This window comes from Globicephala melas, chromosome 1 (assembly GCF_963455315.2).
Source record: "Globicephala melas chromosome 1, mGloMel1.2, whole genome shotgun sequence".
Taxonomy (NCBI): Eukaryota; Metazoa; Chordata; class Mammalia; order Artiodactyla; family Delphinidae; genus Globicephala; species Globicephala melas.
The window spans coordinates 34,445,418-34,468,779 of record NC_083314.1 but is presented as its reverse complement, the minus strand read 5'-3'; the positions used below and the strand labels follow the sequence as shown (position 1 = coordinate 34,468,779).

Sequence of the window (23,362 nt, the reverse complement as noted above, 5' to 3'; positions counted from 1 at the left end):
GGTGGCTGGTGGTTCCTGTGTGTCTCATCAAAAAGCAGCTTCCACTGTTGCTTTGGGCCCCCTCTGTAGTCCCACCCCCTCCTCGCACAGAAGTGGAAAGGGGCCAGAGTGCAACAAGAAATATTTCTTAAATACAGAGATGCGTGATAGAAAACATCAGCCATTTATTGAGAAGCAATCAGTGCTGCTCTGGGACATATTCCAGAAGCCTTACTCTATCCTTGCTCTCCACACACTGACTCAGCCTTGGTTGGGGTATTGTGCAAAGGGTGCAAGCACCTATGGGTTAAGATTCCTTCCCGCCAGCGGTTTATAATCTGCTTGGGTCAAATAATAATAGCCATTCTTTGCTGAGTACTTGCACATGCTTTCACTGTGCTCAACCCTGTAAACTCTTAGCAATTTACAATTGACTGCAAAGGGTTTAGAGTCAGGCGTGAATTCAAATCCCAGATCTTCTGCATTGATCTGTGTGACCTTGAGCAGACCATTTACCCTCTCTGAGCTTCAGTTTCCTCATCTGTACTAATACGTATTTCCTAGGGTCGTTAAGCAACTTCAGTAAGATAACTGACATAAAGAACTAGACACTGTGCCTGGCATACACTAAACCCCAACATGCTAGTCAACTCTGAAGTGAGGGGGAGGTGGGCCAATGACTAGGCAATGTCAATACTATGACCATAGGGGTAAACCGAGGGTGGCTGGGGAGCAGGCAGACGGAAAGGACACCTAACCAAGTCTTGAGGGGCAGGGAAGTCTTAGAGGAAGCCAACAAGAATAGGAGCAGCATGTAGAAGGAGAACCATCCTGGAGAGGAAACAGTAAGCTAAGCAGAGAAGTGAGCCTGGTGCTTTGGGGAACTACAAATGGTTCGCATGACTGGGGTTTGGAGGGCAGGGGGTGATAACACAACCCTCTGAGACACGCACACGTTTGTGACGAAGCAGTTTTTCTGAGATGGCAGATAGGGAAGGGCAGAGTCACGGTGCAGTCCCACCCAGATCCGTCTGACTCCAAAGCCTCTGCTGGGAACCACTGCCCGAGAAGGACACGCTCCCCCAAGGATCCTTGACAATGATATAAATGACACAGTGCTGAGCATTACCCAGCTTGGTGATCAGCCCTTTTTTTTGAGATATAATTGACAAAGTTGTAATATATTTAAAGTATATAATGTGATTTAATATATGAGTACATTGTGAAAGGATTTTCCCCCCATTGAGTTAAGTAACACATCTATCACGTCACATAATTACCCTTTTTTTTCTAGTGAAAACATTTAAGAAATCAGCCTTTTATAAGGGGCCTGGACTCTGGGACTAACTCTTCAAAGCAGTAATATGTTAGTAAGGCCATTAAGGGTTAGTGGAAAGAGGATAATTGCTTGTTAATTATTATTTGTATAATATTTAATATATAGTATATTATACTCTATGATATACTTTTAAATAATAGCCTCATTTACAACTTCAATATTATCTCTCAAAACTTTGCAAAAAAGATATTATCACCTTTTTACAAGCGAGAAACTGAGGCCCAGAGGGGTTAAGTGTCTTGCCCAAGGTCATAGATTCACACCCAGGATTCTCTCAGCCCAGTGCTTTCCCACCATGCCTGGAGCCAGATGAAAGAGGTGTCCAAGGTGTCCCTGTGTAGAGAACATTAAAACGTACTGAAATGGTCAAAAATACTGTGCCTGTTATCTGTTTTGCCCTTGAGACACCTTGTATTGCTGTAAAATGATAATTGTCTACAGAAATAGACAATATCTTCCAGTGGACATTTAAAAACAGGCCTCCCAGGCGCCAGCCTATCCCTGATGATATTTTTGCAACATAATTACAGGCAACACCACCAACCCTGAGATCAGTCAGCTGACAGTCTCCTGAAATCCCGCTGTCTCCAGCTAAAATTCAGTAACTGAACAATCACAGTATAGTGCTGTTTAGTACACTATATGTTATTACATTATCTAAAGATAAAATATTTTAATATGACTCCCAAGAAAATATATGGCTTGATTAAAAAAATTTTTAAGGGCTTCCCTGGTGGCGCAGTGGTTGAGAGTCCGCCTGCCGATGCAGGGGACGCGGATTCGTGCTCCGTTCCGGGAAGAACCCACATGCCGCAGAGCGGCTGGGCCGGTGAGCCATGGCCGCTGAGCCTGCACGTCCGGAGCCTGTGCTCCGCAACGGGAGAGGCCACAACAGTGAGAGGCCCGCGTACCACAAACAAAATAATAATAATAATAATTTTTTTTTTTAAAGCTAGTAAGAAAACCAATTGCAGGGAGTTCCCTGGTGCCCTACTGGTTAGGATTCCCGGCTTTCACTGCTGTGGCCCGGGTTCAGTCCCTGGTCGGGGAACTGAGATCCTGCAAGCTGCGCGGCATGGCCAAAAAAATCAAAAAAAACAGAAACAGAGTACCTTCCTGCTAGGAGGAATGGAACAGCCTAGAAGGCTGGTGCCCCTGGGCCTGAGGAATAAAATTAGCCTGGGTGGTTAATGTTAGTGTTTCTCCCCTTCCACAGGGTCTCTTTGACAATAGGAACTGTCTGACTTGGTTACTTCTCGTGAAAACACCTCAAACCCCTACCAGCTTGAACTCTCAGTTGAAATATTACATTTAAAGGCCAGACAGAACCCAAATGAATGGATGATTGCATCACCTTTCAAATATCACTTAAAAAAATCTATGTAGTGAAGACTCAATTCCTTTGGGAAGGAGCAGGAATGAACTGTCACCCGTATCCTCCCTTGGCTTCTATTTTGTCTCTCTCCCTCTATTACTGGCTTCTCTGCTCTCTCCCAGGCTCCCCCTTCCCTTGTCTCCCCACCCCTTCTTCCCATAAAAAAAAAAAAAAAAAAAAACAGAAACAAAATGCAGGAATGTGAGAACCAGTTGGCCAGAGAGAAAAAAAATTCTAAACATAATTTGAAAGACTTTATGGCTATATTCATGTTTAGTTAGGTTGGGTTGACTAATATTGTCCAGTTATTGGTGTTTTCTTTTACAAAGTTAAATGAAAATAATCCCAAATAAGTAAATATTTTGTCATATTCAGAGCATAGTATAAGTTCCTTATTTTGAACATACTAGAACAAATTACTTATGTTGAACATTACAGAAATTATTTTCTCTTAGCTCCTATCAAAGAAATGTTGAGCAAGTAGATAGAAAACCTAGCTTTAAGGGAGCTCCAAATTGTGACCTGCCTGGGACACCCACATGTTTATCCATCCTTGACTCTGCACAGACTGTCATATGTGTGACTTTCAAGTACATTACCTAAGTTGTTGACTACCTCACAAATTACTCAGAAATCAAGTATGTATCTGGTTTTTAGGAGTTAGAAATCTGTGGGAAAAGTAACTAAGTCAAATATGAAATATTAACTAAGATTACCAGGCCAAAAATCAAACCAGCCTTCGATACAGGTTCAGGAAGGTGCAGGGGAGAGATGTCACCATTGCCTGAGGTATTCTCAGGGGACCCAATCCCAAGCCTGGAACACAGCCACTGATCTTCTCCCTTGGGACTCCCATGCTATGGAGGACAGAACAGCACATCGCGTGCCCACCTAGGCTTCTACATTCTCTATCTTTTGCTTTGCTTAGCATCCAGGTTATCTTTTTCCTGTGTCAGGGTCAAAGATGGTGGCCAGAATCCTCTGGGATACCCCAGGGCATCACTAGAATTCTCCTACTCCTCCAGTGAGGCACAACTGCCCACTGCCTTCTCCAATCAAGGCAGATTCTTATTTTTTGAGCTCAATAAGTAAGACTCATCATGTCCACTTTTGGAATGAGGCAACTCTTGGAAAACATGCTAAGGATGCTATACTCTTCTTCTGAGAAGTCATCACCCTACTTTCCTCACACAGCTTAATTTTAAATATAATAACAAGCACAAGCTTTAGAGGTAGACATAGGTTTGAATCCCAGCTTTCTCAGCTCTTTTGATCCCCAGTTGTTCCTTCTGTAGAATGGGACAGCAATGCCTTCTCTGTGGGGCTGTTGAGCACACAGAAGTTTCAATAAACAGAAGCTCTTATTATTATTATACAATGTTGATTAAAACGAGAAGAGAAATACTCAGAATATAGAGTTTGGGATGATATGAAGGAACTAGTGAATTGAGAAGTTAATAGACCCAGACCCACCCTGGATTCTGCTCATTAGTGCCGTGGGTGCAGTTGAAGTTGGACAAAGTTGTGCAGTGTGGCAGACCAGCCAGGTTCATAGGTCTCTGTTGGGTAAGTGCACTGTGACCCTGACCCGGCTTCATCTTCAGTGGCCCGAAAACTCAATCCCATCCAGAAGTCATCTCAGGGAGGCTGACTTAGGCCCACAAACTCACAGAGGCCTGTGCATAAGACAAGATGGTCAGTGGGCCTGACACACATGGAAGCCTGACCAGCACATTCCCTCCCTGGAAGGAAACTACCCAGGAAAAAGGTGATCAGAAGGTACTCAGAGAGTTGGGAATCTTAACAGAGAAGTTTGTTTTATAACTTGAAAATATAGTGGTGTCAGGCCTTGTTAGTCAGCTGCAGAGTCTCCACAATAGGGACACCTGACAGACAGCCAGATATTCCCTTAAGACTAAGGTGTCTGCCAGACAGAAGCCAGAGATGTGTAGCCACTCTTCTCCTCTCAATGTCTCCTTTCTTTACTTCTAAGACTGACCAACTTCCCTTCAGATCAACACATTTCTGCTTTAGATATGTTCATACTCCAATCAGTCTAGTCTTCTGCCTAGGAACCTCTCATTACATGTTGATTTTGGAGTTTAACACAGTATTTCCAAGTTCTTGGTGGAGGGGTGGGGGGTTGTCAGTGGGTAACTAAGGGTGGCCTGTGGGTACAATAGTCTCTGGCTTGCTCCCCTCTTACAGAGTTGAAAGGTCATAGAAAATTAGAATCATCTGTGTTAGAAGGGAATGCCTTCATTATACAGATGCAACTTTCTCAGTGACACGTTGACAGTTGGGGCCACACACTCAGCTCTTTAAACCAAAAATTCTCCTCTACCCCTTTTCCTATCTTCTTTCCCTGGTTTTATTTGGGGTGGATGGGAGGGTATCCATGGAAGAAGGCAAATGTGGCAACAAAAGCAGTAAAAACTAGGTTATAATGTTTTCCCTGGATACTTCCAGGCTCAAAGCTAGCTGCAGACTCTTGGGTACAAGTCCGCAGAGGAGTGATTGACACGTTGCCCTTTGAGCCCACCAGCCTCTCTCCAGAGGGTTTCCTAGGGTACCTTGCTGCAGAAACTTCTGGCTGAATGCTTAGCTGTGTCACAGGCATTCCTGTGCTTCTGCTTCCTGTGCCCAAAGCAATCACCACAAAGTTATGATTACTTAAGTGAATCTGGAGTTTGGGGCTTAGGGACAGCTGCAGCCCCATGGCCTGACCCTTCTCTGGGTCCATCCCTCCCATCCGTGCTCCTGGGCCACTTGCTGTATCATTTCAGTCTCCATTTCATGTTACAAAGCATTTTTCCACTTTCTTCCTAGCACAGGGGTGGAGGCTATGGAGATTATATAAACTTTCTCTTCTTCTTTTTTTTTTTTTTTTTTGCCACGCAGTGCAGCTTGCAGGATCTCTTAGTTCCCCAACCAGGGACTGAACACAGGCCACAGCAGTGAGAGTGCCAAGTCCTAACCACTGGATCACCAGGGAATTCCCTAAACTCTTTCTCTTCTATTTGAAGTCAAGCTCCCAAGTTCTTAGGCGATTTCCTAGTGCTGGGTCACTTCTTTAATAAATATTTATTGAAATCATATGGTAGTCATCACCAACCTGAAATTAGTGATGTAATAAGCTATACACCACCTCCTCTAGGTAGGGCTCTTGCCAAAAACGTTTTTCCAGAATCTAATCTTGAGAAAACAATCAGACAACCCAGAACATGGGTTGACAACCCAGACTCTCTACAATACAACTCTTTAAAAAGAAAGTCAGTGTTATGAAAAGCAAAAAAAATGGCAAGGGATTACTGTAGATTAAAGCTCTCCAATAGAACCGTCAGTGATAAGGAAAACAGTCCACGTCTGAGCTGTTCAATATAGTGGCCACTATTACATGTGGCAACTGAGCACTTGAAACGTGGCCAGTGTGACTGATGAGCCAATTTTAAATTTATTTAATTTCCATTAATTTGAATATAAATAACCACATATGGCTACTGGCTCCTGTATTGGACACAGCATAGTTCTACATTAAAAAAAGACTAAAGAAACAAAATGACCAAATGCAATGCATGAACTTTTATTGGATCCTGGATCAGAGGAAGGGAAGTGAGAAAAAAATATTTCAAGGGATATAGATAAATGTAAATTTTTTATGATATTATTGAGCTAAAGTTAATTTTTTTAGGTGTGATAAGGGTAACGGTATTGTTACCAAGTCCGAGCTCCTACTGCTTGCCGCACAACAGGCCAATAAATGGAGAGTTGAGTTCTTGGGGCACGGAATAGCGACTATATTTGGAAAGCCAGATGACCAAGAAGATGATGGACTAGTGTTCCAAAGAACCATCTTACCCTAGTTAGAATTCAGGCTTCTTTTATACTAACGGAGAAAGTGGTGTGGTTGGTTGTTGAAATGTCTTGGTATTGGTGATGTAATCCTTTGTGCTTGCAGCTGTCCACATAGGTCAGATCACCATGTTTCTATAAACCTCCAACAGGACAAATGTTATTCTCTGTTCTGCAACTTTTTATCTCTATATGAACGGAAAAGTATTATACTTACTTTTAAAGGTCAGAGCCTGGACTTCCCTGGTGGCAGAAGTGGTTAAGAATCTGCCTGCCAATGCAGGGGACACGGGTTCAAGCTCTGGTCCAGGAAGATCCCACATGTCGCGGAGCAACTAAGCCCGTGCGCCACAACTACAGAGCCTGTGTGTGCTCTAGAGCCCGCGAGCCACAACTATTGAGCCCACGTGCCACAACTACTAAAGCCCATGTGCCTAGAGCCCGTGCCGTGCAACAAGAGAAGCCACTGCAATGAGAAGCCCATGCACCACAACTAGAGAAAGCCCGCGCACAGCAACGAAGACCCAATGCAGCCAAAAATAAATAAATAAATTTATTTTAAAAATAAATAAATAAAGGTCTGAGCCTTGAGAATGCACTATCCTGTATATTTCAGGTGATAGGCAACATTCTTAACTTACAGCAAAAGTAACAGAATACAAAGGTTAAAGTAAAAGAAACAGATCTAATATGGAGTCAGATTTGTTCTTCCTTATACAGTATTTTGGTTTTATAGGAGAATTTAATTATTAGGGCCTATGTACTAAAGTATTTAGGGATGAAGTGTGTGCTACTTACTTTCAAAAGGTTTGATATGTATACACAAAGAGACAAAGCAGATGAGGCAAAATGTCAGTAATTGAAAATCCAGCTTTAGGACATACTGATATACATTATACTCTTCTTTTAACATTTCTATGGGTTTGAAATTTTAAAAAAAAAGTGGGAAGTAAAAAGGAGAGAGGCAGGCACCAATTGGAAGTGTGATAGTAACAGAGCAAGGCTGACCACTTCCCCAGCTTCCAAAAAGCTGTGTTCCAAACATGTACATGTAAATCTGCTGTTGGCACTCTGAATGTGCTTTCCCTCTCTCTTATTTATGACTGTCTATCTGGGAGACTGAAGCTTACTATCGAAGAAATACAATACCCCTACCCCCACCAAAGGAATTGTCACTCCTTTAATAGAAACTCTGTGACTTGGGGGGATACCAGGAACTTGCTAATCTTCCCTCTTAAATCCTCACTCTTCACACTTCTGATTTGGCAAACTTAAAGTAGCTCCTCTTACAGACAACTGGGGCCAAAGCCAAAATTTTGTATTTGAAATGCTTGTTTACTTTGCAATGTACTATTTGCATATAAGTTAAATAATTTTAAATTGGTCACACAGTTAAAGGAACACAGATCAAACCGATTGTAAATGCTCCAGGTGATGAATAAGGGCTGCAATCATAAGGGAAATATTCCTAAATCGGTTGATGCATAAGTCAGGCTTTAAAGCAGCATTTCTCAAAGTGGAATCTGGTCTGGGTATCACCTCAGTACTTGACAAAAAGGCAGATTCCCCTGGGTTCTACCACAGCCCTGCAGAGTCAGAATGTTCATATTTAACAAGCATCCCCAAGTAATTCTTATGCACACTAAAGTTTGAGAACCCAAAGTATGGTAAGATTTAGGTGTGTGAAAAGAAGCCTGAAGGGTATTCTGATAGGTGAAGCACCCTGAGCGAAGATACAAAGTAAAAATGAAATTGGGCTTTTAAAGAGCAGAAGGAACATCACCCTTTGGAGGGGGAAGATTCCCGTTTGAGATCAGGTGAGATAGAGTTGTTAGGTAGGGTGGGGCTTTGGACACCAATTCAGAAAGGTTGGACAATTTTTGGATAATTGGTAGACAATGAAGGAACAATGATGTTTTAGGAAAATCATCCTGGCTGGTTGTACAGGATGCACTGAAGATTTTAAAACACTAAAATCAGGGAGATCAATAAACAGGTTTCTGAAGATGATCCAGGTGCGAATAATGAAAGCCTGAACATGAAAGTGGCACTGGATACAAAGCATAAAGGATGGGTGGGAGAAATGTCTTTGAAGGAAGGATCAGTAGGATGTGGTGACTGACTTTTTAAAACGGAGGGGCTGTAGAGGAATGTGTGTAAGAGGAAATATTAATAATGCTCACTACTACACACTACTATATATAAAATAGATAACTAATAAGGACCTACTGTATAGCACAGGGAACTCTGCTCAATACTCTGTAATGACCTATATGGGAAAAGAATCTAAAAAAGAGTAGATATGTGTATATGTATAACTGATTCACTTTGCTGTGCACCTGAAACTAACACAACACTGTAAAGCAACCATACTCGAATAAAATTTTTTTTAAATGCTCAAGGTCTACAAGCAAAAACAAAAACCTAATAACATAGTTTTAAAATTGGCTAAGGAGTTGAATAGATTTTTCTCCAAAGAAGACATACAAATGGCCAAAAAATACATGAAAAAACATTGAATGTCACTAATCATCAGGGAAATACAAATCAAAACCACAATGAGATATCACTTCACACCTATCAGGATGGCTATTATTTAAAAAAAAAAAAAAAGACAAGTGTTGGCGAGGATGTGGAGAAATTGGAACCCTTGTACACTGTTGGTTGGAATGCAAAATGTTGCAGCCACTATGGAAAACAGTATGAAGTTTCCTCAAAAAACTAAAAATAGAACTATCATATGATCCAACAATCCTATTTCTGGGAATTTATCCAAGAGAATTGAAATCAGGATCTCAAAGAGATGTTGGCACTTCCATGTTCATTGCAGCACTATTTACAATAGCCAGGATAAGGAAGCAACCTAAATGTCTATCAAATGATGAGTTTAAAAAGTAGTATATGCATACAATAGAATATTATTCAGCCATTACAAAGAAGGAAATTCTACAATAAGCGACAACATAGATGAACCTTAAAAACATTATGCTAAGTGTAATACTCAAGTCACAGAAAGACAACTACTGCATGATTCCACTCATACGCGGTATCTAAAATAGTCAAATTTATAGAGTCAAAGAGTGGAAGAAATAGTGGTTGCTAAGAGCTGGGGGGAGGGGGAAATGGGGAGTTACTAATCAATGGGCTTAAGGTTCAGTTAAGCAAGATGAATAAATTCTAGAGATCTGCTGTACAACACTGTACCTCTCTTGCACACTTAAAATTTTGTATTTTTTGTATTGTATTGAATACTTTAAAACTTAAGAGGTAGATCTCATGTTAAGTGTTCCTACCACAATAAAATAAAAATGTTCAGGTCTGAAGCCTGAGTGAAAGGAAGAAATCATGAGGCCAGTGACAGAAATAGCTGTTTTTGTGGTGATGCAGTGAGAGGGAGGCTCTGGCACGACAGCCAAATGGAGGCACCTTTATAGCAGTTGAACAGAACTGACTGGAGATAAAGATATAAATAAAATTTAGACAAAGAGAAATTTGAAGCCAAGGCAATTCACTAAAGTAAAAAGTTTAAAGAATGATCAGCTCAAGGACCAAGACTGAAGCCTTAGGAAATTCTTAGGGAGTGATGGGATGGAAGGAAACCATGAAAGAAAAAGGCGATCATCACAGAAGTAGGAGGCTAAACAAGAAAAAGTGTCACAGAAGCCGCGTGAGAAACAAATTTCAAGGAGTTGTCAACTATGTTAAAGCCAACGGGAATTGAGAAAAGACCATTGGAAAGGGAACTGAGACATTCGGAAAAGATGAGTAGCCTAGCCTGAACTTCCTTACCTGGGTAACAAATATTTTGGGCTAAATATATTCATTGTGAACCGTGCTGATGTTCTCTCCTCACAGAACGTAAGAGGTAGCCTATCAAGAGATCTAACCAGGGCTGTTTTCCCATTGCCCTGTTGCTTTTACTTCTATTCCTGGGAAAAGTATAGAAAATGGAAATTATTTTCTTTGCCGTGAAGCTCATGTCCCCTTAACTGCTACCTAAAGGGCAGGCAGGTCAGAAAAGTTACAGGCTAAAAAATTAAAAGTATTTGCAAAACTGTAGTTTAATCGTTATTCATGAGAAACAGCAACAACTGGAGGAGGGCTGCCAGTGTACTCCAATTAGCTTCCAGCCCAAATGATGTGATGACTAGAGATTGTGGAAGTGAGGATGAGGAACCGTCTGTTGTTTTCTATCTTTACTGCAGTAGCTAGTTATTAAATATTAATAACTAACATTTAACGACATGGGTTTTCCTAAGAGTCAGCCTTTTAATCTGTCCTTGAATTTGACTGATATTGGGTCTTTGGGGAAAAATATAAGAGCTAGGCTTCATCATGTTCACAAGATCCTGGATATGTCCATCCAACTGAAAGAATAGGAAATAGATTTGGAGCATGAGGGATGAGGCTTGAGCTTTTATTAGTGGAATAATGTATGGCATCTATGGAATAATTTTTAATCTTAGCTCCATAAAACTTTTAAAGATAGTGAGAAATCTACCTGGGGACGGATTTAGGCAGGTGAAATCATGTCGAACAAATCGCTTCTGAAGGATCTTCTCTATTCCAGAATTATTTTAAAATAAGATTCCAAACGGTTGAAAGGATTTGAAACTTTGCGTAGTTTTTTTAAAAAGAAAAATAGTGCATTAACTACACTTCCCAGGAGGCCAGGCGGGCGAGTCTCCTCACTCGCCTACTTCTCTTCACCGCGAGGTAAGATGGGAAATGTAGTGCCTCAAGCAACGCTGCACGTGACGCACGCGGAGGAAGGCGAGAGGGACTGCGCCGCCTGGTGCGGTATGGGGTCTGGGGAGTCTGGTTGTGAACGTCTTTTTCCCCAGAATTTGGTTTTTGCAGTGCGGGGAGGGCTCCCATCTTCTCCCTGACCGTGAAATGAGCTGGCCTGGGTTCATTTGCCCGCCGGAGCAACTCCGGGGAAGTCCCGGTGGGTGAGACACCGTGGTGCTTCATCCAGTTTCTCGGTAGCCGGGCGGGGAGGGGGAGAAGGTGAGAACAGCAGGGGGCTAGCAGTTTGCGCCCTGCGCCCCACCCAGGCTGCGGCCGCCCGGGGAGGAAGGGCGTATAGGTTGAGTGCGAAGTTTCCTTTTTTGCTTTCTCGTCAGAGAAGCCCCAACGGGCGGTTCGGCGGGAATGCCAAACTTCAGTTTGAGCGGGGTCGCGAGCCAAAGGGTTTAAAATAAGTTACTCCCCCCACTTCCCGCCGCCGTATAACGTCCATCCCGCTAGCCATGGGCAGCCGCGATCACCTGTTCAAAGTGCTGGTGGTGGGTGACGCCGCAGTGGGCAAGACGTCCTTGGTGCAGCGATATTCCCAGGACAGCTTCAGCAAACACTACAAGTCCACGGTGGGAGGTGAGACGTCGCTGCGGGGGCGGGGTAGACGAGAGGCCGGGATCACGGGACTTGAGCCGCGGACTCAAGTGGGGTGGGGAACGGGGGATTTGGTGTCTTTGGGTCCTTCCTCGGGCCTGGAAATAGGTGTCTGGGATCCTGAAGGGAGGCATGCTGGTGTTTGATTTGCATGCCTCTCTTGGGTTTCCCCCAATTAAGTTTTCCCAGCCTGAGCTGATTGTCTGGAAAGAGAGCAAAGCTGTGACGATGGGAAATGAGGGCGGGTGGATGAGAAAATGAGCGATTCCTGCGTTTCGCTAGGGAACTCAAGTCTCCTCCTGCAGCCTTCCTAGCGGTCACAGGCACATCTCTGCGATCAGCAGAAGCAGCTGAGACCCTCTGGAGCGCCTGGTTAGGTACCAGTTGGGGCTGTTGTCCTGCCTCTCACGGGAGTTACAGACAGCTGTTGAAGGAACAGAAAGGTGTTTAACCTGGCCTCACGGAGCCTAGCTTTGTTATGGAAATACCTGCATGGGAGGGCCCCTTGGCCACACAATCAGATGCTTATCAGGGCTGAAGAGCTGTGTGTTTTTTGTCCATCGATTGCTTAAATAAAGACTAGGAATTCTTCCTAGTGTAAAATATACCACTTTTCTGACCTATCTTCCCACACACACACACCTTTTTCTCTCAAACTGGGGAGATGAAGGAGGCAGGGAAGACAAAGAGTTAATTCCTTTCTTTCCAGTTTGGCCTTTGGACTCAACTGTCTTTTCAGAAGTAGAAAAATGCCTTCTAATTAGAAGTTTAGATGGGAAGAGCTGGTGAAGAGGGAAAGTAACAAACATTTATTTATCTCCATTAAAAGAACATTTTTTAAGGAAAAAAAATTGCAGTAATGTAAGTTTTGAAATTGTGTGCTAGTGTTCATTCTGGAATTTTTTTAAATTAACATGCATTTACATTGCAGTTAAAACACCCTCCTTAAGAACATTCATCAAGGGCTTCCCTGGTGGCGCAGTGGTTGAGAGTCCGCGTGCCGATGCAGGGGACACGGGTTCGTGCCCCGGTCCGGGAAGATCCCACATGCCGCGGAGCGGCTGGGCCCGTGAGCCATGGCCGCTGGGCCTGCGCGTCCGGAGCCTGTGCTCCGCAATGGGAGAGCACAACAGTGAGAGGTCCGCGTACCGCAAAAAAAAAAGAGCATTCATCAAAATTAAGGGTTTAAAGTTTCAAACAAACAAAAGTTTCAAAGATTGTTTCCTGACCATTCTGCCCCACACTGCTCAATAATATGAGCGTCCCTATTTCATGGATTTGGTTTAAAAGTATCCCACTAATTTTTAGCAATTGTTGTAGTTTTCCTTTAGTAGAGAATATAATTGACTGGCTAATTTTTTGTTCAGTGTTTATTCTTAATTTTCCATAGCTTTTATTTCTGTCATAGACGTGGAGAAATGTATTTCCAAATCTCAGAAATTATCCTGTTGCTGTCCTTATCAAAAGCTCTCCCCCGCAGCCTTAACTCATGGACTCAGCATCTACAGATGTGGCAGTAGATTCCAGCACTGTTCTTAAGCATCATCCATGGAGTATCTTCTTGCTGGTGAATCCTCTGGGACCTTTTCACTTTATCCCATTCCTGCCCAAGATAATTCCTACGGCCTTATGGAGAATGTAGAATTCCCTGAGGGTGTGTTTTTCCCATAATACAGTTGGACTAGAAACCAACACTGAAATGTGGAAGATGCAAAAGCCAACCCACTTACCTCATTTCCCTCTTCTACCCCATCATCCCTTCCCTGAGAAAACCCCCTAAATCTCCCAGAAACTGTTTAACCTGAGATTAGGAGTTGTTTTTATAATTACTCCCATCCTCCTATCCCCAGCCTTAGAGACAAGTAGGATCAAATACATTGATTTGATGAGAGAGTAAAAACTGGAGATGCCTTCAGAGATGCATGTGAATTACCTGTCCCACACTTAATACATGAGTGTGGGCTCATCTCAGTCCATTGAGGGCTTAAAAGTAACCAAACAAATAAATAATGAATGAATGAATGGGATTGGAGTTGTGTGTCTCTAGGGTTGTAATTGCATATTTGATATGACTTTGTGGATTTTTTAAGGTAAATTTAATTCAAGTATATTATACATAAATTTTCAGTGGATTTTGCTCTGAAGGTTCTCCAGTGGTCTGACTCAGAGATGGTGCGCCTCCAGCTGTGGGATATTGCAGGTAGGATGGATAAGACTGGACAAGAACAAGGAAGACATTTTGGTTTAACCAACAAGCTCTCAGAGAAAAAATGGGACAGGGAGACCAGAAGTTTTTTCCTGAAGCTGGAATGATTGAACTGCTCTGAGGACATATAAGCTGAATAGATGTAGAGCTTTTGTAGATGTTTTCTGTAGATGTTTTGCCCTGAATAAATGTAGAGCAGTCTGTGTGGGTGAGGGTCTGGCAAAGTAGTGAACTGTCCAGACCGTAGGTAGATGCTCCCACAGCAGGGGGAGGGGGTGCTCTTTCTAGGTTTTCAGCTGACCTTGGTGAGAAACAAGAAAAGAGAAGACAATAATAATAATAGCTAATCCTTATTTATTATGTGCCAAGCACTTTTCTGAGCATTTTAGATTCACTGACTCATTATTAATCCTTACAACTATCCTATGATAAAAAGCTACTGCTTGTTTCCCCACTTTACAGATGCTTAATCTGAAGCACCGAAAGCTTGACTTGTCTAAAGTCACATAGATAGTAAATGACAGAGCAGGGATTTGGAATTGGGTGATCTGGGCGCAGAATCTGGACTCACCCACTACGCATACTGCCCTCTTTCCCACAATGAAGATGGAAAGGGCAGGGTGTCAGGGAGGGTTCCAAGGCTGGCTCTCAGGATCACCTTCTCAAGAACCGTCTCCTTACTTCCCAGGGCAGGAGCGCTTCACTTCTATGACCCGACTTTACTATCGGGATGCATCTGCCTGTGTTATTATGTTTGATGTTACCAACGCCACTACCTTCAGCAACAGCCAAAGATGGAAACAGGACCTGGACAGCAAGCTCACACTGCCTAATGGAGAGCCGGTGCCCTGCCTGCTCTTAGCCAACAAGGTATGTGGTTGATCTTGGAAAATGGCCCCTGGCCTCAATCCGTGGGCAGAGAGTAAGCGTGTCTAAACTGCACTCTGATTGTGGGTATCCACTTGCCCTTCTCTACCTCCTTTCAAGAGATGTTGAGACTTTCTTTGGGAAGAATGTTGGCTGTAGATTTCAGATGCTGCTGTTCTAGCCATGGGTGGAACTGTTTTAAATCCACACGTATCTGAGCAATGTTTCTATTCCCAGGAAGTTTATGGTGTTGCCTTTTATTTATTTTCTTTGCCAGTGTGATCTGTCCCCTTGGGCAGTGAGCCGAGACCAGGTTGACCGGTTCAGTAAAGAGAATGGTTTCACAGGTTGGACAGAAACATCAGTCAAGGAGAACAAAAATATTAATGAGGCCATGAGGTGAGTAGCTCATCCTGTTCTAGGGATAGGCACGCAGATTTACCCATCTTCCACTGCAGCCCCTTGGACCTCCTTTCCTTGTTTCTGAGCAAACAAGAACAGACTGAGCCACTGGAATGCCAGCTCCTGAAGGTCAGGGATGCTGTCTTCTCTCCTGAGATAATTGGGGACAAAGGGGCATTTAAACCTTGTGGCTTTACTGAGTGCCACCTGGTGACAAGACAGATAATATCTGCCGTTTCTCCATCCAGCTTCTCAGGTTTGTTTTTTATTTGTTTTTTAGAGTCCTCATTGAGAAGATGATGAGCAATTCCAGGGAAGATATGTCTTTGTCCACCCAAGGGAACTACATCAACCTGCAGACCAAGCCCTCTTCCAGCTGGGCCTGCTGCTAGTAGCGTTTGGCTTGTTTTCCCCCCCAGTTCTAGGAGATCCTTCTCTTCCCTTTGGTTGCCCACCCAGCAGTTTTACTAAGTACATTTGAACTGTCTGCTGCTGACGGTCCAGTAAGGAGGGCCATCATCACTAAGAGAAGACACATGGGACCCATGGGCATTTCTGCTGCCTCTGCTGCAAGTTGCCTGTCACTTGCTGCTGGCTCACGGGGCCCAGTCAGTGCCTTCTGTCCAAAAAAGATCATCTCATCTCTCAATTTGTGATCTGGGATTTTGTGGGAAGGATTAGAAGTCAGCATCTGTGTTTTACGGATCATAATTCTCACCTACTTTTGAGCATATTTTTCCATTTAATGTATATTGATATCTCAATCTGATAGGACTTCAGATTGCAAGGAAAATGAGATCAAAGGTCATTTCCCAAATTCCTTGTTGATCATTGCTTTCAGATTCTTTCTGTCTTGGACTTTGAATTTAAACACCTGATTCTGAGATACAGGAGAAATGGGGCTGGATATCTATGGGTTTAGGGCTACTGGAGGTAAACCAAAAGTCACTATTTCTTTAAGCTTCTCAAGTCATATTAGCTTTCTTTTGTCTTGGTTTTAAAAATAGTTAACCTTTTAAATGATCTGTCTTTGGTTAGAGCGATTCTTTCCCCAAAAAATTAATTCTCACTTTAAGGTTTTCTAGTGTCTCTCTCCCAGTGGGATGGGGACAGGGTTTGCAGGTTGATGTCTTGCCACGTAATGCTGCAAGTGACATCAGCTGGCCGTGGTACCCTGAACTAGGTCTATTCCTCACAGCTCTGGGAGTCTGAATGGAAGAAGAGGGTCAGGTTAACAGAACAAAATCCTACGGGGCAACTTGCTTAGGAGCACTTTGGGTGTCTAGCACTTAACAGCCATAGAAAATAAATATTATGTGTAGACCTTTGCCTGGGGGTGGAGAGTAGATAGACAGAAAATCATTACGTAATTTAAGTGCTAAATTGGGTGGAGTTTTTAGTATCAAATCACTTCTAGACAGTTTAATTTGTTAAATTCTCACAGGATGGTGATTTATAACCTGCCCAACGTTATGAATATTCTTAGTGAGCTCAGGCTTAGAGCTCTTTGAGAGACACTTACCTAAATAAGTGTTGTAAGTCAGTGGTTCCCAAATCTGACTAATGAGAACCACCTGGGAAGTTTAACGATTTTAAAATAAAATGTTTTAAGATTTCTGTTTCCCAACCTCAAACCTACTGAACCAAAATGTCCAGGGATGAAGCTTGGGGATTTGTTGTTGTTGTTTTTCAGAGTTTCCCAGGCAATTCTGCTCAGCCCAGTTTGGAAACCCTTGCTGGAGAACGTGGTAAAGATGCAGAGACCCAGGCCTTCCCTGGGCTTCTGTAGGCTCCATTAATTCTCCAGGTGATTTTGACACACACCAGACTTTGAAAAGCACTGTCCTAAGAGAGCTCAGAGGCCAAATATCAGAGCCCTTGGTGGTTTGTTTGTTTTTAATGCCAGATGTTATAAATTTTGCACAATCTTCTGAGACCTTCAGGTTCTCTTTTGTATTACTCTTTCCAGGTAGGGTTTTTATTACAATGATTCTGAAAATAATAGTGGAATAACAAGTTCTCTGTGAAAATAAAATTGATTTTTATTCACTGGTTTGAACCCCTGAAAAATCACAAATAAATGGGAAATAAGTATTGTATTGATAGTAGTTATTGGCCTTCAATGTGACTTTGTTATTTTATACTGATAGAGTATTGTGGAAATGGAGACTTTATTTTTTAAATACCTTCTTTAAAAATGAAGGTAAGGGCTTCCCTGGTGGCGCAGTGGTTGAGAGTCCGCCTGCCGATGCAGGGGACACAGGTTCGTGCCCTGGTCCGGGAAGATCCCACACGCCACAGAGCGGCTGGGCCCGTGAGCCATGGCCGCTGAGCCTGCGCGTCCAGAGCCTGTGCTCAGCAATGGGAGAGGCCACAACAGTGAGAGGCCCGCGTACCGCAAAAAAAAAAAAAAAAAGAAGGTAAGTGTTATTCTGTTTATCTGTTAATTTACCAGTACTGATTGCCTCATTCAAATTCAGAACTTGATGTAACTTCTCAAATACTGCAATGGTGACCATTTAAAAAACTTGAATATGCTTTCTTTTCCCACTTGCTGACTCAGGATATTCCTGCCTTTTCAAGCATTGCTAGAGGCTGGCCTGCCAGCCCTTCTGGATTTTCTCTCCCAGTTGGTCAACGTTATGGCCCTGAAACTAATTAAAGAAGAAAGTGAAATATTTCTCCTTATGTTCCTATCTATAAAGAAAAGGGAAAGCAATTAAGATAAGGAAGAAGAAAATATTTACATGGTTAGAAATGTGATTATACTAAAAATAATTAGATCCTATCATTTGGATGCTACCTCTTGGGTAAAAATTGTTTGGAACATGGATATCATTGTAGCCCTTCCCTAGAGAAATTTCCATATTTGAGACAAGATACCCCTTCAACCATCCACCAGGTCTGTGGCCAAAGAGAAAACATAAGCATTCCCTGCAGACTGTTCTAAGAGACCCAAGGAAAGGCTGAGAACAGAGCTGTGGGACTGTGACTGCCCTGGCTTTCAACTTTGAACAGAATAGCTGAGTGATCAAACAAGCCAGGAAAGGAACCCTAAGTCAAGGAAGGCCCCTAAGCATAAGTGATGGTTTGCTGTTTTGTACTGCTAATGAGCCGGAATTGCTCCAAGATGCTGTTACTCACTTTCCTTTCCTATTGCTAGGGAATATTTGGGTTCCTTATTTTTCCCTTTTATCTCCAGATTTAACTGTTTTCTTTAGATGGTCTTTCTTCTGTCCTCAGGACACTGTCCCATCTAACAGGAGGCTCTTCCTGCCTGTCGTCCTTTTGTAGGCAGTGGCCTGCTTTTGACATGATCTAAGGCCATGGTTAGAAGATGTAAAAATCTTCATGGTAGGTATTCTGTAAAATCTAGTGACTAGATTGCTCAGGGAAATAAACCTCTGTGCCCTTTTCTCCTTCACCCCGCTTGGTTCACTATGTATAGGAAGAGGCCTCAGCTGTGTACATGACTCATTTATTAAAACCAAATAACCCCCAAGTTGGAATGGATAGGAAGCCACTAGACAATGTGCATTGGGGACTTCCCTGGTGGTACAGTGGTTAAGAATCCGCCTGCCAGTGAAGGGGACACGGGTTCAATCCCTGGTCTGGGAAGATCCTACATGCCGCAGAGCAACTAAGCCTGTGCGCCACAACTACTGAGCCTGCGCTCTAGAGCCCACAAGCCACAACTACTGAAGCTCGCATGCCCTAGGGCCTGCGTGCCGCAACTACTGAGCCTGTGTGCTGCAACTACTGAAGCTCGTGTGCCTAGAGCCTGTGCTCTGCAACAAGAGAAGCCACCGCAATGAGAATTCTGTGCACCACAACGAAGAGTAGCCCCCACTCGCCGCAACTAGAGAAAGTCCACGCACAGCAATGAAGACCCAACGCAACCAAAAACAATGATAAAAAAAATGTGCATTGGAAAGAACTTTACATGTATTTTTGATTCAGCCATAAATACCAGAGACTTGAGAATATATCTACATATGACTTTTGTTGTTGTTAGAAAACGCTGCCTTCTCTTTGGCTTTCAAGCATAATCTGAATTCTGTTCAGTTTTATCTGCAGGTTTCAGTATAATACTGGTATTGCTCTGTTTAGGGTTCTCCAGGGAAACAGAACTAATAAGATATGTGTGTGTGTGTATGTAAAGGGATTTATTACAAGAATTTGGCTCATGTGATTATGGAGGCTGGCAAATCTAAAACTTATGGAGCTGATGTCCCAGTTAAAGTCCCAAGGCTGGCAGACTGGAAGAGCTGATATTCCAGTTCAAAGGCCACCAGGCAGGATAATTCTCTCTTACTCAGGACAGGGCCTTCAACTGATTAGGTGAGGCCCACCCGCGTTAGGGAGAGGAAACTACTTCACTACATCTACCAATTTAAGTGTTAATCTCATCCAAAAACACCCTCACAGAAACACCCAGAATAATGTTTGACCAAGTATCTGGGCACCCCATGGCCCAGTCCAATTGACACACAAAATTAACCATTTCTTGCACTTAACGGTACTTTACTATGTGATGGTGCTGTTTTGATAACTTTTCTTCACACTCAACTTTAATTTGATTCACACTCATCTGATTAGGAACTAACTATTAATGGGAGTAAAGAAGAGAAAGCAGATAGGAAAGGAAGACTATAAGATAGACATTTTATGATTTATCATGATATGAGAAGGGCAGCCCAGTAGCACTGGATACCAATATCTGACTTGGTATAAACTCTTCCCTCAGCTCTGTGAGTTGTGTATGCTTCTTACACTACCTTGGAAATAAGAAAGCAGATAGTTCTCATTTTATGTTTGAGGGAACAAATATCTCAAAATTTGACTAACTGAAAGGCAGCTGGTTGAATTCGTAACAAAGCCAAGACATAACTGCAAATCTTCAAATTCCCCATCTCCATTCTGTCATTTAGGTTTCTGTGAAGAATTTGACCTGAAAAACCTATTTTAGAAAATAAGCCCAGACATTTAGAGAAGCAGAACTGGCCCCTTTTGGGTTTGAAACTCTTAGTTTGTGTTATATAGACTTTGAGACCATGTTCATGTGTTGAATAGACACATGTGTGTAATTAAATTTGGAGCCAAATTAAGTGCAGGTTGAATAACATGCAGCACAGATACGTCCTGAGATGTTTGACAAGTTCCGCTTACTAAGATATGTCACCCAAGTGCAGTGACTGTTATTTAATTTTGAACATCAGCTTTCTTGTTTGCAAATACAGGGGTTAAAATGTTTTTATTCTTTTCCATTGTAGTTTATTACAAGATATTGAGTATAGCTCCCTGTGCTACACAGTAGAACCTTGTTTTTTATTTTTTATATACAAGTACAGGGATTTTAACAGCCATTTTATTTTCGACTGTTGTTGCCAGTAGTTGACATCTGAGTGTTTCTGTAAGCCAAATACATATTCTTCTAAGCACTTCACATGGATTATTTTTATTTTCACAATGACCCTATGAGTCTACATATATAGACATTTAAGGCACAAAAATTAAAACTGCTCAAGGTTAGACAGCTAGGGAGTGGCGAACGGATTTTTTTTAATATTGCTTCTGTTTTTTTTTTAATGTAAATGCGTTCATTTTTGGCTGCGTTGGGTCTTCGTTGCTGCGTGTGGACTTTCTCTAGTTGCGACGAGCAGGCAGGGGCTACTCTTCGTTGGGGTGCGCGGGCTTCTCATTGCGGTGGCTTCTCGTTGCAGAGCACGGGCTCTAGGCACGTGGGCTTCAGTAGTTGCAGCACACAGGCTCAGTAGTTGCGGCACACAGGCCCTAGGGTGGGCGGGCTTCAGTAGTTGTGTCTCGTGGGCCCTAGAGCGCAGGTTCAGTAGCTGTGGCGCACGGGCTTAGCTGCTCCATGGCATGTGGGATCTTCCCGGACCAGGGCATGAACCCGTGTCCCCTGCATTGGCAGGCGGACTCTCAACCACTGCGCCACCAGGGAAGTCCCTGGCAAACTGATTTTTAATCTTAAGCAGTGTGACTCCAGAAACTCCCTTTACTATAATACACTGCCTACCATTTTGTATGTGTATGTTTTGATGGTGGCATCCTTGAAGTTTTCCCACATAAATATTCAGTAAGGTGGGAACAAAGAGTAATTTATTAAATGGATATACAGGTTTTCAAATACTTTTATGATGAAAAATTTAAGTCTACTCATTAAGGAAAATGGAGAAAAGAAGGAAAATCCAAACCACTATAGACCCAAAACCCAAACAAAACCTCTATTTACATTTTGATAAATTTGTGTTCAGTCCATTGTTTTTAATGCAAAGATTTTTTTGTCATATATTTGTATTTACACTTAAATCATTTCTGATTACATACCTTTTATGTATACAGTATTGCAGTAGGAGTTGTGGGGGATATAGAGATCTATGCCATAGAACTTCAAAGAAGGAGGGCAAGAAAGGTTTCTTAAAGGGAAGTAGGACAGGAGATGGACACCAATCGAGAAAGAGGTGGGCTAGGATTTCAGGTTGGGAAGAAAGGGGGTTTCGAATTTTTACACAGGTTTGAGAAGTAGCCAGTAGACCAAAGGGCTCATGTTGTAGAGCAGTGGGAAATAAGGTTAGAAAGACTGTGGACAGATTATATAGGTCATTAATTAAGCAATAGTGGCACACGTACCATGTGCCAGGTACTTTATTAGAAGCATGGGATGAGGCCTGGGGAAGAGCGTTCAGACTTTATCATGGGAGCTGTAAGGACGTATTGAAAATTTGAGTATAGGAATGCCATGAGTGCTGTGCTTTAGGAAGGTAGCATTGTCTGTTGTATCTACCACATATTCCAAAAAGAGAAGAGAAGCTGTCGCAGTAGTTTAAGCACAAACTGGTGACAAGGGCCATGGCGAGTGAAAAGTGAATTTGAGAAATGCAATGAAGAAAGAATCAAGAGGTCTCTATACTGAAGACAGTGAGGGCTTGGGGTGGGGTCAGAGGCACCAAGGGGTTGAGCTCAGGTGATTGAGAAGAAGGTGCTTCTGGCAGAGGTGCAAGAGTCAGGAAAAGAATGTGGGTAGGGAAGATAATTTGTTTGGCATAGATAAATTGAGCTTGTGGGTATTCAAGTGGAAATATCTGTTAGGCAGTCAGGATACTCGCTGGAACTCAGAAGCAGAGGGGCTGGCAGTAGTTGGTAGAATGATGCCCATACTGGGCATGGTCGGAATACATCAGTTCTCCTAGGAATGGTTAGGAGATAGTGGAGAAAGAGCGACAACGCCTTGGACATTCACCGTGGTCAAACATGACTGTCATCACTGTCACCTTTTCTCCATCTGTATGCTGTGGGCAGTGTTTGTTAACTCTGTTCCCGGGGCTCAGGGATTGTTATGCTCTAGTGGAGGAACAAACCAGCTGTTGGATTTGGGGGTTTTCCTTCAGTGAAGACAGTGTGATCCATGCTGCCTCCCAGAGTGCTTCACAGTGTCCAAACTACTATACCTTCGCAAGGGATCCCTTTTTGTTGTTATTGTTATGCCAATCATGTGAAGGCTGTAAGGAGCAATATAATTATCCCCATTTTACAGGTGAAGAAGCAGAGGCACAGGAGTTTAAAATTTGCTGAAAGTCACCTAGGTAGTAAATCACAGTGCTCAAGGCCAGTAGTTTTCATTACAAGTTCAGTGCTCTTTTTTGTTATACCTTGGGGTCTCCGCTTTCAGCACTGTTCACTTAAAAGTATTTGTTGGTGGTTTAGATGGATAAGGCTCTGTCTTCTTCAATGTTACAAGGGCAAGTTTTCTATGGATTTTATTGGTGGTGAGCAAAGCAACAAGTATTAGTCTTCTGGGGTTTCTTCTTCAATTTATACTGGATGTCAAGTTGTACATCCTTTTTATTTCAGTGGTAGAAACCCATCTAAACTTAGGTCTTAACATTCTAAAAGTAGAGAGGAAGATGGAAGTCTGGAGCAGAAG

At 42.6% G+C, this 23,362-nt stretch overlaps 1 protein-coding gene across 4 annotated transcripts; it reads left to right on the top strand.

Annotated features, from left to right (window-relative positions):
- Positions 1–11,274: 11,274 nt before the first annotated feature.
- On the top strand, positions 11,275–17,513 carry RAB29 (RAB29, member RAS oncogene family). Of its 4 annotated transcripts, none has more exons than XM_060293644.2 (6): positions 11,279–11,345; positions 11,672–11,921; positions 14,068–14,139; positions 14,834–15,015; positions 15,290–15,411; positions 15,695–17,513. In XM_060293644.2, exons 2-6 carry the CDS (start codon positions 11,798–11,800, stop codon positions 15,804–15,806), a joined length of 612 nt encoding a protein of 203 aa, XP_060149627.1. In that variant the 5' UTR covers positions 11,279–11,345; positions 11,672–11,797; the 3' UTR covers positions 15,807–17,513. The 4 variants fall into 4 exon arrangements, with proteins under 4 accessions (XP_030728655.1, XP_060149627.1, XP_060149632.1 ...); XM_060293649.2 differs by having other exon boundaries at positions 11,321–11,340; XM_030872796.2 differs by lacking the exons at positions 11,279–11,345; positions 11,672–11,921 and adding an exon at positions 12,004–13,506.
- Positions 17,514–23,362: the final 5,849 nt, after the last annotated feature.

Coding starts and splice junctions, on each gene's coding strand:
- RAB29 (XM_060293644.2), top strand. CDS start 11,798: ATGGGCAGCCGCGATCACCTGTTCAAAGTGCTGGTGGTGGGTGACGCC. Junction 11,922..14,067: donor CTACAAGTCCACGGTGGGAG/GTGAGACGTCGC, acceptor ATAAATTTTCAG/TGGATTTTGCTCTGAAGGTT. Junction 15,412..15,694: donor AATATTAATGAGGCCATGAG/GTGAGTAGCTCA, acceptor TTTGTTTTTTAG/AGTCCTCATTGAGAAGATGA.